This window comes from Lichenostomus cassidix, chromosome 6 (assembly GCF_008360975.1).
Source record: "Lichenostomus cassidix isolate B80296 chromosome 6, HeHo_3.0, whole genome shotgun sequence".
Classification (NCBI taxonomy): domain Eukaryota; kingdom Metazoa; phylum Chordata; class Aves; order Passeriformes; family Meliphagidae; genus Lichenostomus; species Lichenostomus cassidix.
In genome coordinates, this window is record NC_139487.1 from 26,261,820 (window position 1) to 26,275,816 (window position 13,997).

The window sequence follows — 13,997 nt, forward strand, 5'->3', positions numbered from 1 at the left end:
CAGGATGCACATCAATGCTACCTGCAGACCCCTAATCTATTGTTCCTGAATAATTCACTAGTCTCAATAACATTAGTTCACATTTAATTGGAAAAAAAAAGTTTACCTCTTTCCAGATACCATTACAGCTGAAGGTACCACCAACATGAAAGTCCAGATTGCCAAACACGAGGGAGTGGTGTGAAGGCAGAACAACTTGGACTTATTTCACTTGAAATGGCTGGATTTAAAGATCATGCTAGTGCTGCAAAATGGGATATTAAGAAAAAAAATTAAAACCTTTTTATTGAAAGGAATCTGTTGAGACCTTAAGATTATTAATAAATTAGAGTAGGAGTTAGACCTCAGAGTAAAATGACGCTATAATTACTTATCTTTCTAAAGATCTATTAATGCTTGTGATCCTACAGCTGTAACTTCTTTAAATACTTTTCTATCCTTTATCAAGGGATGTTCCTACAAACAGTATTAAGTAATTACATACAGTCAAATTAACTGTAAACCATAATTGTATAAAGGGGTTTATATTTCAACCAAATATTTCACAGATTTTTTTTCAAAGACATCCAATTTAAAAATACATATGTTGCATTTCATCCAGTCTAGGGGGAATTACATTAATATATGATAACAAATTATCTGCTGCTACTTAGATAGGTGTCAAATGAGCAATGTGACATCACTATTTTTAAGTTAACGCACTTTGGAAAATTGTTTTGTGACAGGATTTTTAAGTAGTCTTTTAAAGCTCACTGTTTTACAGCAATGGACAAGGACACTGAAAAATGTGTATGTTAGAAAATATGCACCAGAAGGATAGGATACTTATAGTACGATATCTAGGTCCACAAAACAAACTTCCAGCTCTTCCAGAGATTTAGGCTAAGAAGGAAACTAGCAATTGGAGAAAAAGGAGGGCAAAGTTGTGCTTCATATCCTGTATTCTGATTTCCAGCTGTTGCAAGAACTCAGCACAGAAAGACTGGAGAACAGGAACTTCACGGTGGAGCAGAGAATCAAAACTAAAACTCCCTGCTCAACAACTTTGCCCTTAACTCAAAACTAAAGCTCCCTGCTCAACAACTCTGCCTTTACCTCCTTGCACAGGGACTTGGGGAGGGTGAGATCTGCTCCTCCAGGTCATGCTGTCCTATCCACGTGCTCATTGAAACAGGAGCTGAACCAGCAGATGGTTCCTGGGTATTGCTTCCCAGATGTCCAACTTCCCACGCTGCCAGACAAGCAGCACAGCCTCTATGTGAGACAGTGCATCTGCACAGATCATTTTAACTGTTCAACAGAGTTCTGGAAAGCAATCAGATGTTTAAAGCAACTGTACTACTCCTCACACAGCCGTAAGAATGAGCTTAAGCGAGAACACTGCAAGAGAAAGCAGACAGCTGTTGTCTTGCCACCCAACTTTTGGTTGTCTCAGAATTTCTTATAGACATTATCCTGACAAAAAACCTCTACCTCAGTGTTTGCACTAATTCAATGTAGAAAGAAGAGTAGCAAAAGCAGTGACTGTGCAATATTTATTTAATTGTTAACTATCTTACAAGTGAAAAACTAAAATATATGAAGCTTTTTCTTTTTAGAGTAAAAATTATCTAAATACTTTCTTTCTTCCAGAGGACTCAAAAATTAATAGAAAGAGCTAAACCATGCTACATTTACAGCAGAACATTTCAAATGCAAGTAAAAGAATTCTAGGATTCCACAGAAACAGGATATTTTATTAGAATCCTACTGGCTTGATTTATATGCATTTCTTTGGCTTTTAGATTAAACAACACTATGCCCTACACATGCAACAGGTGTGAAGAGAACCTGTAATACAAACAGCTGTTAAATTTAAGGTATAGATTCTTGTCATACTGGCTGTGAAAGAAGCATTAGCAGACAAGAAATGACAGCAAATAATTTATTTCTGAATTATGCACGAGTGATTTTGTTGGTTAAGATCTGTTAGGTTGTATTTATTACACACTTCAGAAATTAAAGATCACTACGTTCATAAATACAAATGGGAAAGGCTGTATTTGCAATTGTCTAAGGAGGTATGTGGTTTTTTGTGCTTACATATTTTGTTAAAGGTATAAAAAGTGCATGCTACTTTCTTGCCTGCCCAAATATTCAGAATTAAGCTAGTAATACAAAAGAATTTTTCAGAGCATATCTGTAGTTTGCGGAGTTCCCTCACACAGTCAGTGCCGCACAGGTGTTCTTTCAGGGCTGACAGAAGATTTATGCAGCACAGCGGCCACTTCCCTGCCCGATTCCAGCCCTCCCTGCCCAGAAGACCGGCAATGTCTGTCCCTCGCCTGGCGGGGCTCGGGGAGCCTGGGGCGGCGCGGAGCCTCCCCCGAGCAGTCCCTTCGCTTTTCGCTCGCCCAGCGCCAGAGATGCCACTCTCGAAGCTCCTGCCGCCAGCCCCTGCCGTGTGCGACCCGCGGGGCGGCGGGGGCGGGCCGGGGAGGGGCTGCCCGAGCTCGGCCGACGGGGCTGCGGCGGGCACAGCGCCCCGGGCCCGCGGGAGCAGCAGCACCCATGCCCGGTAAGTGCCGTTCCGGCGGGCGCGGAGGGAGGCAGGGAAGGAGGGAGGGGGTGCCCGGCTCCTCCCGCAGCCCCCGGTCGGCCACTGCCGCCGCCCCGGCTGGCCCGGGGGCAGGCTCGGGCTCCATCAGCTCCAGCTTGCTCCTGGGCACCTGGCCGGCCGAGCTCCGGAGCCGCCGAGGGAAGAGGCAGCTGGAGCTGCAGGTCTGGCAGGCACCGCCTGGACACAGGCACAGCAAACGCAGAGTCTTGCCTCCCCCCACCCCAATTATTTAGTTTATACTGTACATGTGCTTAGACTGTGTCTTTATATAGGGATTAAAACTCTTGGCAGAGAATGTGCTGCTCTTAACTCCAAAAGGCTTACAGCAAAGTTTAAGTAAAGCTTATTAAAAGCATATAATCAGGCAGTAAGCAAGAAGGGATGCAATCCCAAAGGTGACAGAGGAGACCTATCAACACCTGCCCTGTGCTAGGATAAACCTGGTACCTATTAACAGCAGACAGTCCCCCGGCTCAGGCCACACAGACGTGAAGTGGTCCAACAGGTCTCTTCCATCTCCTGCTGCCATGATCCTGTACCACAGCAGGATACAATACATCAATTTCTCATGAGGGCAGGTATTTATTTTAAAATATGCATATTTTACCCCTGCACACAATGGATTCAACTTGTTTCAATGGTCGATTTTGTGACTAGTGCTACATTGTGCCCTACTATTGGTTCTGTTGCTGATCTAATCAGATAAGATGGTCTTAAACTAAGCCAAATTCTCCTTACTCTCATTATTTTACAGGTAACTTTACTGAAATAAGTAGAATTTTACCTTATATCTACAACTGTCTAAAATTTAAAAAAAACCTCAGAATTTGAGTTAATGGCAATAAATACTTAACACCATTCTGCAGAGAACAAATTCAGTTCATAAAAGCTCATTAACAAAGAGACTGGAAACATTCTCTTACTCCAATATCTACGTACACCTTATCTTACGGTCCTTAATGGTAAATGGGGCCAAACTGGCTATAGGGGAACACAGGACAGCTGCTGAGAGCATCAAAGACTTGTGTATAAAGAGGATAAGTTAAACAAAGACCTGTTGATTTTGCTTGAAAATTTAACCATTCAGATACTTATGTCAGACAGTAGAACGACCAGCCGTATAGACATCTGTGTTGTTTACAGCGCACCTACATGAAGTAAACAATTAATTTCTTTTATGTTCATGGGCATTAAACTAAAGTATTTTTTCTGCAGTAAAATGCGAGTTTGACTGAAGACATATTTGAGCATGCCCTACAAAACTAAAAGGAACAAACACACTAAATTCCCATGCTCATATGCATTTCCTCATACTGTGCATTCTTATCAAAGAAAACCAATTCACCCACATGGCACAATCAGACTTGTCACTATTAATATTAACCCATACCAAATAGGTGCTTGTTTCCTGTTCCTCAGAATAAGGATTGCACTAACAGTCAGGCTAAATGCTGGAACTTATTCAGCTCACCTACCAGCTGAAAGGAGGGAGTGCTGTTGCTGTGGTACAGCTGTGAGCAAGGTGGCTGCTCCGTGGTGGTGCTGGGAGACAGGAGTGATTATGTGACTCAGGGAAGCAGCCAGGCAATTCCTGCAGGGAGCTAAGGCAACACACCTGGAGGGGAGCTGCAAAACCAACTTGGCTCTGGTGACTCTACCAAATACAGGAAAATGAGTCAGGAACAGATTAAGGCCTTTGAAGCACTAGGTTAATTTTATGGAACAAGGTAATTACTTCAGTGTTCTGTAGCTGAAGAATATTTCATGTCATTTACTGCAATAGGGAAACACGGAAAAAGATCTGTAATACATGTATTTACAGCTCACCTCCCACACTCTTTATTGCTCTAATGAATAAACTAATTACATGAAATTACTTTTGAATTATTCAAAACTATCACTAGTGTTGACTGATTATTTTGTGCTTGTACTTTCTTTATTTACTTGTACCATTGTAAAGAGAGGGCTAACTGCAAGGTCTCTGCCAAGCACAGACAGATCAAAAGGAAAAAGGAATAAAGCACAATCAGAGTTATCTCTACCTAAAAGCAGAGAAGAGGAAAAAGTCAATACCATTTGTGAGAAAATGCCAGGTCACTACTTCAATTTCAGGGGAGACCTTGAGAAATGCCAGCAGCCAGTGCTCAGATGATCCTGAGCTGTGTCTCATGGCTGCGTCTCATGAAGATAATTCTGTCGTTTAGGCTTATTTTCAGACAGAGGATATGCTGGTAGGATCTATCCTCTGCTGAGATCTAGTCACAGCTCAATGTACCAGTACTGGTTTAGTGGTAAACAAGGCAGGCTGGGTATAAGGTACAGAACAAAATAATCTTTGCAACCTTTCACTCAACCATAGTCAGCAAACATGTGAAAGCAATGAACTGAGCCCATTATCAATTGTCTACCCTTGTATAATGAGGAATTCTCTCAACAAAATTTCTCATATTCATATTGTATACTTTTAGTAAGTTTCACTTGGGTTTGCTTTGTTCACAGTAATGATACAAGATTTTGTGTCATGTTAAGGACTCACGATTCAGGAAACTGTGTTTAATGGATACTTAACTTTGACTTCACAGATCAGGAAACACATGCATCCTTAGAAAGAAAACAACCCATAGCTTTACTTTGTTCCTTGTGCCAGAGTCTAGACACAATTCAACATAGATGAATAGTTGGAAGAACAAGCCAAATCAAAATAATGGTACTTTTCATATTAGGTACTCCTGGGTTCTCTTTTCCTTCTGTTATGCAAGCTCTAGCACTTCTGCCATGCTAAGATAAATGCTAATGCAAAACAAGAGCCTGAACAATTCTTTGGGATTTGATGTCTGTAGTCAGTAACTGCAGTCATTACATTGCAGTAATTGCCAGTGCATCTGAACACTGTAATCTGCCACTGTCATATGTCTTCAGGTGTTGTACCACCCTATAACCAAACAAAAAAGTGCATGTGAGCTGAATGCTTCATTTAAAAATCATTTTGGAATGTATTTGTTAACTTCATTATTCCTATTTATACCCGAAATATACTTAATTTTGATCTTCCTATGATGCTTTATGTGCTTTTATGTTTGAACAGAACAAGCAGTTGCTGTGGCTGGAGGTATAATAGGAGGGATCCTTTTATTTGTTCTCCTTGGAATAACTGCATATGTGCTCTGGAGAAAATTTTGTCACCTCTTTTCTTATGAAAAGCTCATCAATCCTGTCAAAACAACAAATGCAAATGCCATTTTTCAGGAGCAGGCAAATTCTGAAATTCAACTAAAAAGCATAAGGTACACATTTTCCTTTTGTTTTTAAAGCATACACTACGTAATTTGTTTCAACTTGCCAAATTGCAAATGAGCAGGTGATCCAAATATATGCATGTACAGAAAAAAAGGAGACCTCTAAATTATAGGAAAATATCAGTCATGTTGTTTTGTTCCTTTAGGAAAAGGATAATTTAACTATGAAAGTGATGATTATTTCTGATTTATTTAAGAGAGATAATACATGCAAGTGTAATTGGTGCATGGATAGCTTTATCTGTTACTTGGACAAATTCAGCCTATGTTCCACTCATTTCTGGTCTAATAACAAAAACAAAAGGACTTCAGTTCAGGAAGGAGACTCTCAGAGAATTAATCATTGCAGGGGCTTGGAGCTCTAAAACAAGCAGCTGCAATTAATTTTTCCTTTCCTATGACAGATAAATTCTAAAGGGAAGTAAAGGGGGAAAGAGAAGAATGTCAGAAGAATTAAGACCTAATGTGCCTCACTGGATTTTTATGCATTAAACAAATAAAATCAATTGCAAAACAATGGATATTTAACATTTTTACCTTTGCATGTCCGTAGAGTTTTTACATTGTGATGTAAGAATGGTAAATTTACTACTGTTACCAAGTTTTGCTTCCACGTTTAAACCAGAAGAGTCAATAGCTGCTGTTGTCTTGAGCAGATCCAAAAGTGTTCCTTTTATCATTCCACCAACACTGCATGGGCGAGACTGGAGTCACCTGACAAATGAACAACAGGTTCAGGAAGACAGTGACCCCTACATGACCCCTCAGTCTGGGCCACGGTCATCATTTCATTCTTTGGGTATGGCATTGCAAAATGGCATTCTTTTTAAGGGTACTCCTTTAAATGGTGGCTTTATTATTATGAAATATATTTATTGGGGGCACACCAGACATAGCATTACACAGCATAAGCCCTAAATGCTCTATGTATGTGTGTGTATATATATTTATTTATATGTTTATATTTAAATATTTCTATCTAGGAATTGGGCAACAATGTAGCCATTTTGGTCCCCCAGGTGTGGTACTTGCACATATGGCAGACAAAGCAATGTCTCCTCCAATGTTTTGTAAAGGCCAGGAAGTGTCGGTTGTCCCCAGAAAGAGCAGTCACCAGTTGCAGACTGCAACAACAAATACCTAGAACTAGCGAGGTACAATCACAGGAATAAGAGAAAGAAAAGTAGTGCAGCCTACAATTACTCCCCCAAATTTGAGGGAAAAGAAAATAGAATATGAAATTCTTACAAAAACTGGATTGTTAATAAAGAGATTAGTCTGATTTACCCTAATACAGCAGTGGTTACAAAAATGTCTCCAATGGTTCTTGATACTAATCTGAAGGTGCTTGTTTTGTCTTTTCTTGAAGCTGGAGCTTATGTTGTAGGAACTATTAACCCAGATCTGTACAAGTTTCCTGAAGACAAAAGTGAGACAGATTTTCCTGATGGCAACATTGGCCGTCTCTGGTTCTCCATAGAATACGAGCAAGAGTCAGAAAGGCTCCTTGTCTCCTTGATCAAAGCCAGAAAGCTGCAGCCTCCTGCTGATTCCTGTAGTCCATTTGTGAAAATCTACCTTCTGCCTGATGAAAGAAGCTACCTGCAGTCCAAAACAAAACGAAAAACTCTTAACCCGCAGTTTGATGAAAACTTTGTTTTCCAGGTACTTTTTCTTTTGATGAGGCACATTTTTGTTTGCAAATATTAACTTGTCAAACTACAGTACATGTTTGTAAAATAATTAAAGTTCACAATGCTTCTACCAACATAGAAGTTGTTTCCACCGGAGACAGGACTTTTCACTGGGACTTCTGGAGATACTGGGCTACAGAAGTACATGGCTCCAGAACTGATCTTACTTGTGGTCTGCACCAAAGTTAAGGATTCCAGAACTTGGCCTGGGAATAATGAAAACTCCTGTTTGATCTACAGCTGAGCAGCTCAGGCCAGCAGTTCTAGAAGCTCAGAAGGAGCCAATACTGATCTAATGCTTTCATAGCTTTTAGCTCCTTTGCTGTGGAAGTCGCCGAGAACTTGGGAGATATGTCTGGGAGCTATTTCTACAGTACTGTAAAGCTTGGCTTCCTATGCTGAGGCTTTGTGCACATGTCACAAGACAAAAGCTTTAAAACCAAAAGAGGTTTGTTTAAGACAACTGAAAAAATGCTTAGAGATTCTAAATAATTGTATCTGAAAGGGAATGCATCACACAGCACTGGATCCAAATGAGCTGAAAAACCACCAGCTAACATCATAACTTTTGAATGAACTTGTATTTTAGCTTGAATCTTGACATCTGCATAGCTAAAACTGTAAATTTAAAGTTTTAGAAAACTTAAAACATTTGCTAAATTTAAAAAATAAATTTAAAATAAATTTTAAAAGTAGATTTCAAATAATTAAAGGAAATCTCCACCTACACTCAACACACTTTGAAAAACACTTTCTTCAAAGTCACACTATAGTAGAAAAGTAGCAGATGTTTTATAATTATTAATATATTCTTCCTTCTCCTGTACAGGTTTCCAGTAAAATGTTGCTACAAAGGACACTTAAGTTTTTGGTTTATCATGTTGATAAACAGAAGAAGCATCATCTCCTAGGCCAAGTTATCTTCCCACTAAAAAATGAAGCATTAACTGAGGACAACAAACTAGTCATATGGAGAGATCTGGAGAAAGAAAACTTGGAGGTATGTGATACCAGGCTGCTTGGCAGTGTGGAATTTCCATCACCTTACAAGTATTGAAGCATATAGCTGAAGTAGAAGTATGTCCTACCAAGTACATCAAATACAAAAGTACATCATCAACATTTGGAATCAAAATTCTCATCTTACCAACCCACAGATCAATAGCTGTTGTAAAGGGATTACCCAGCTGCTTAGAAGTCACATGAGTTAGGAGGTAGTCACATAAGAACTTTTTTTCTGTTTTGAATTAGTAAAACCAGAAAAGAGCAGAAGAGGCAAGGAAATACATATCACCTGGAAAAGAGTAATTCTGAGGGTTAGGAAGGCTGATTAATTGGTTCCATCAAATGTTACAACAGCATAAATAAAGCCACTACGATTCACTCACATGCCTTAATGTGACAGATACCATCAGTATGAAAAAGGATTTTTCTCCCCATTTGTCCATGTGACAAGAGAGTTTTTCAGATCTATTTGACAAGTGGTGTTTTACTTCCAAAGCCTCCTTCAGAGTACGGTGACATCCAGTTCTCCCTGAGCTACAACGACTACCTGGGCCGTCTCACCGTGGTGGTTCTGAGGGCAAGGGGGTTAAAGCTGCAGGAGGAGAGCCCTGCTGGCGGTAAGTGGGATTTCCTCTCTGCTATCAGCTCCACAATTCCTGTTTTAATTTGCTCCTTCCTCATCTGTCCACCCAGGCTTGTGCCCTGGGACTCTGACAAGAACAAATAAACATCCTGGTGATTTCATTTGAGTGGAAATAAGCCATATTTTGCCCTGGAGCAATTAGATTTTGATAGCTTAGTTCTGCTATGTCTGGGGTTTGTTTCATAATACATGGTTTGTCTCACGGCAATCAGTGGCAAGTTTGTTCTCCTGTTTTAGTATAGTGAGCAACACCCTTCTGCTGCACTCCAGTCCAGAGAAGGCAGCATTTCAGGGGATATTAACAGTTGCCTCAATTCAAATTCCCAGAGATAACAGCTGCAGGACAACTGCTTGTGCAGAACAGCTGTCCTGGGAAGAACTGAGTTGGGAAAAAATTCCCATTTTTAGGACAACCTCACTATTGTTCAAAGGACCATGGCACAGAGTCACAATTTTCTCCTTTAGTGCAGTGGGCTTTTCCTGGTATGTTATACTCATGTGTCCTTTGTCTCAGAGATTACCTCAAAATGCTATTTAAAATCTAAACACTGAAAGCAGAAACAGATGAAAGAAACAAACTTGCATTTCAATCTGTAGTGATTTCTTGCAGGGCTTTGAAGATAAACAATATAAATACACTTAGCATTTAAAAAGAGGAGAGGTTTAGCCCTCTATAGTCACACATCAAGGATGAAGTTTTTTTGACTGAACAAATTAGCCTTCCAAAAAGTCTCCATCTGACAAAGGGCAGGCACACAAATACAAGATCAAGGATGCAGGGTAAGAATATGACTGCTTATTTTAACAGTTCTTAAATTGCAAAGTGCACTGCAAAACTGCAGCCTCAGTACTTTGTGTACTCCCTACCTAATGTTGTGCTGTCATGTTCCATGTGTTCCATGGATCTTTCACAATCTGATTTCATACTTGATATTGATTCCTGAAAGGAAGAAAATTTTTAAGCTGTCTTCCAACTGCTTCTCATGTATTTTCATTTTGAATTTCATCTCCTCCAAGGTGTGTATGTCAAAGTCTCACTAATGAACCATAACAAATTCATCAAAAGTAAAAAGACAGCGGCTCTTCTGGGAACTCCCAATCCTGTGTACAATGAAACCTTCAGTTTCAAGGTAGATCAGACAGAGCTGGACACAGCAAGCCTGAGTCTATCTGTGCTTCAGAGTAACAAAGGAGAAAGTAAGTTATATAAATTATTACAGTCAAGGTGTCAAATCTCTTGTATATTTGAAGCATGTTTAAACATGGGAGGAACTAATTCCTTTACAGCAATAATCATAAAACATATAAGATTTTTGGGCTCTTTCAAAGGCTGTCTCTTTAAAATAAGAACAACTTATTTGTAGTTAAGGATATGACTCTCTTTCAGAGGCTAAAGATAAATTTCATGGAAGACATTAATAAAATAACTGTACACTAATCAATGTCAGTACAAGGTGCTGTGCTTTTGTTTCATTCCAGTATCCTATGAAGACACACTTGTGTGAACACTTGTGAGTGTAGCACACAATCTCCAAAATTTTGAGGCCACTCTTTCTAAGCAAATTTGCAAGAAGAATAGGAATTTTAATTCTCTCAGCAGTGAGAAAGAAGAAAGAGAGATTAGCAAACACCCCCATTCCCTGCCAGAAACCTGATGCTTGAAGCCACCTCTTACTAATTGATAGATCATCCATTAAGAAGTTCTGCTTCGAGAAGCAAATCAGAATTTAGTATTTCCACTGCTCACAACAAGAACATCTTCCCTGCAGTGCAAATATGATTTCACTGATATTCCCCATTCATAGCTGAAAAGTCCAGGCATGAAGAAACAATCTGCTACTTTGCATAGGGGGGTCAGCAGCAATCCACGTAATACAGCTCCCAGCTATCTCAGTAACTGCATTCATTTTTTTCCCAGGCCAGAGCATCATATGAATCCTACTGAGGTTGCTGATATCCAAAATTAGGGCACACTTCCACAGTAAACTTGATTCAAAGGGGCTGGGCAGACACAGATATTTGTGCCTTGAACATGTTCTAGTTCAACTGCAGGCAAAAGGACAGGCCTGCACTGACTAAATACTCACTGCAGTACCTTTTAATGCTGAACCTTAGCAGGTAGAGGCTGCAGAACCTGAAATGCAGAGTTATTTCCTTGATGCATATTTTGGTCTAAAAATACCTTTAGGAACAGACATAACTTGGAGAAATACAAGTTAGTATTCTAATTTAGGTAAGGATTTCAGAGAGAAGCATCACATGTGTTCCTCACTACATGCTTTTTTTCCTAGAAACACTTCTGCTGGGACGAGTAGTAGTTGGGCCTTTCATGTACACTCGTGGCAAAGAACTGGAACACTGGAATGAGATGATCAGCAAGCCCAAGGAGCTGGTTAAACGATGGCATGCTCTCTGCCACAGCATCTGAACAGCACTGATAAAAAAGCAACCTTAACATGGAAAAGCTCTTACTATCTTTTGTATCTAAATGGTAAAAAAATCTTTGCTAAGATTTTGTACCCTGAGTAGAAAAGAATAAAGTAAATTATTTCCTTGACCAAACACAAATAAAAGGCTTGGTCCCTGGTAGGTGGGGACTCTCCTCTCTTCAAAATATATGTTAAATTTAATTAACATGCAGCTGAGAAAAAAAAATTCCAGTAAGCCAAACATGATGTCTCAGTATTAATTATTTTGACTAGTAAATTCCCCTTCCTGGTCATGAGTTCTGGGCACAAATGATCACACACCATGTGAATGGTGCCCAAAATGACCCGAGAATTGCCAGTGATGACACCAGGTCTATCTGTCCACTGCACCACATCACCACAGTGGCTTCACCAAACAGGAGGGAAGCCCAGTAAGCATGCTAAAGCAGACAAAGCCCAAAAGATACTGACTAATACATTTAGAATTTATTTAAAATAGCAGCATTATATATAAAACCTCTTTTGAACAGGAAGGGTGAAGGCACAGCATATTGGCCACACCTAGAAGCAGTTGTTCACATCCCTCAGCACAGGATATTTCCTGCAGTAATTCAGTTGGATGTTTTCAGCTGACCCCAACTACAGCACCTTGTGTTGACACTAAGAGACAAGCAGAGAAGCCATGGACTCACAAGTGACTGGAGGCTTTTCCAGTACTGGAGTAAGATGAGGACCTGTCCTGTCCTCATATATTTCTCTCTAAACATCTCTGCTGGAGACAGAGCATTGATTACAAGAGCCTTGGGTTTGACCTAGTATGACCATTCTTACACTGAAAATCCAATTACCTTAAGCCCCCTGGGCATGTGTCTGTTCTAGTAGTAGAATCTTCTTCATTAAGTAAATTACTGCTCTATAAAGTAATTTGGAGCAATTATTCTTAATCAAAATAAAACAGGACATTCTTCTCTTCTTGATTGTTCACTGGGGACCTGAGCTCTGTACCCTTCACAAGGTACAGTCATAACCCAGACACACAGACTACTGCAGCAAAACATTTTGCACAACTGTGTTCCAAGAGAACCATAACCTCTACAGCTGAAATCAAACCAACTTCCTTTCAAACAGGATACAATATTAATTAATTCAATATCTTACAAAAGTGAGACTTTTCTGGGGAGATGAAATCACTTTTCATTTTGACAATATTGTTATTACCTAAAGAAAATATGAATGAGAAGATTCCACAGAGGAATTGTAAGATAACAGACTTCCCTGATCCACCATCTGATATGTTACATGGTACCCTAAGTCTGTCTCGCTAATTGCACCACTGGATACAAGATGAGCCTAAACTCATTACATTAAACTGAATTTTACAAAGTGCTCAACCCTCGTTACATCTTTGCTAAAGGAGTAATACCAGCAGCCTCAAACCCAAAGAGCTGTATTTGAATTTCAGTCCCAAAAACCTACTGCAAACCAATCTGACAAACAAAGTTATCACGCTTGTTCTGGGAAGAAAAACTACACAGTAATCATACAGTTTACATTACTAGAATAAAGTAACTTTACCAAATTAATTTTGCTCTTTATTATTTAAATCATACCAGTAAAGATCTTAAAAGTAAGCTGTCAGTAGTGTTTCAGAGTTTGTTTATGAGCTTGTGCAGAAAGATGCATGTAATGTGTCTGTTAACAAGTTCCTCTAAAGTGGGAAATCACCTGACTTGATGGACAGCATGGTCCATGCAGTAAAAATATGTCTTGTACTAGTGATTCTCTCTTCTTCTTATACAGTAAAGTAACAATACTTCCAACTTGTGTGTTCAATAATTTCAGCTAAACTGTGAAGAAACATATTCTAATGCACTAACCATTACACTGCACTCATTGTCATCCAAGTGAAGTAAATGAGAAAGGCCCTTTTTGACTCTTCCTGAACAAGAGCTCTTTCAAAGCAAGAAACATCATCAAATAAGGAGTTCTAATATAGTGGTTTTAACTGTCACATAATGGAACTTTTTTTTACCTACTGGCTCTTATATAACATTCATCTGAAATTGTGCTTGAGACTTACCTTGAGCTGAAGGAGGAGGAATGACTACAAGACAGTTCTGTTTTACAAGAGGAAACAACAGCAGCAAAATTGCTAAGGGTAAATGGCAAAAACTCTGCTGTTAAAAGAAGGAAAACAACCACAACTGCAAAACAAAAAGACCAAGCTACAGATAGCATACAGGATAAGACAAATAAAAGCCATATAACTAAAATATTACTGAGTTCTGTCTGTCTTCCTCTAATCTGCCAGGTCTAAGGAAAATTCAGTCT

At 39.4% G+C, this 13,997-nt stretch overlaps 2 protein-coding genes across 4 annotated transcripts in view; one reads left to right on the plus strand and one right to left on the minus strand.

Moving 5' to 3' along the window:
- Positions 1-5,687, minus strand: part of GPRIN2 (G protein regulated inducer of neurite outgrowth 2) — a 33,702-nt gene extending 28,015 nt beyond the window's left edge. The window contains exons 1-3 of the mRNA XM_085064132.1: positions 4,075-5,687; positions 3,047-3,132; positions 107-244 (exon numbers count right to left, since the gene is read on the minus strand). Coding sequence (XP_084920258.1) covers positions 107-147 — 41 coding nt within the window. The 5' untranslated portion in view covers positions 148-244; positions 3,047-3,132; positions 4,075-5,687. The remainder of the gene's footprint in view (positions 1-106; positions 245-3,046; positions 3,133-4,074) is intronic.
- Positions 2,331-13,941, plus strand: SYT15 (synaptotagmin 15). Of its 3 annotated transcripts, XR_014852986.1 has the most exons (9): positions 3,080-3,177; positions 5,685-5,883; positions 6,552-6,694; positions 7,265-7,560; positions 8,419-8,589; positions 9,091-9,211; positions 10,255-10,434; positions 11,529-11,728; positions 13,509-13,941. XR_014852986.1 is itself a non-coding variant. In XM_085064137.1 (8 exons), the coding sequence occupies exons 1-8, from the start codon at positions 2,551-2,553 to the stop codon at positions 11,663-11,665; spliced, it is 1,254 nt and encodes a 417-aa protein (XP_084920263.1). In that variant the 5' UTR covers positions 2,331-2,550; the 3' UTR covers positions 11,666-13,249. The 3 variants fall into 3 exon arrangements, 2 of the variants coding, with proteins under 2 accessions (XP_084920263.1, XP_084920262.1); XM_085064137.1 differs by lacking the exons at positions 3,080-3,177; positions 13,509-13,941 and adding an exon at positions 2,331-2,557 and having other exon boundaries at positions 11,529-13,249; XM_085064136.1 differs by lacking the exon at positions 13,509-13,941 and having other exon boundaries at positions 11,529-13,249.
- Positions 13,942-13,997: the final 56 nt, after the last annotated feature.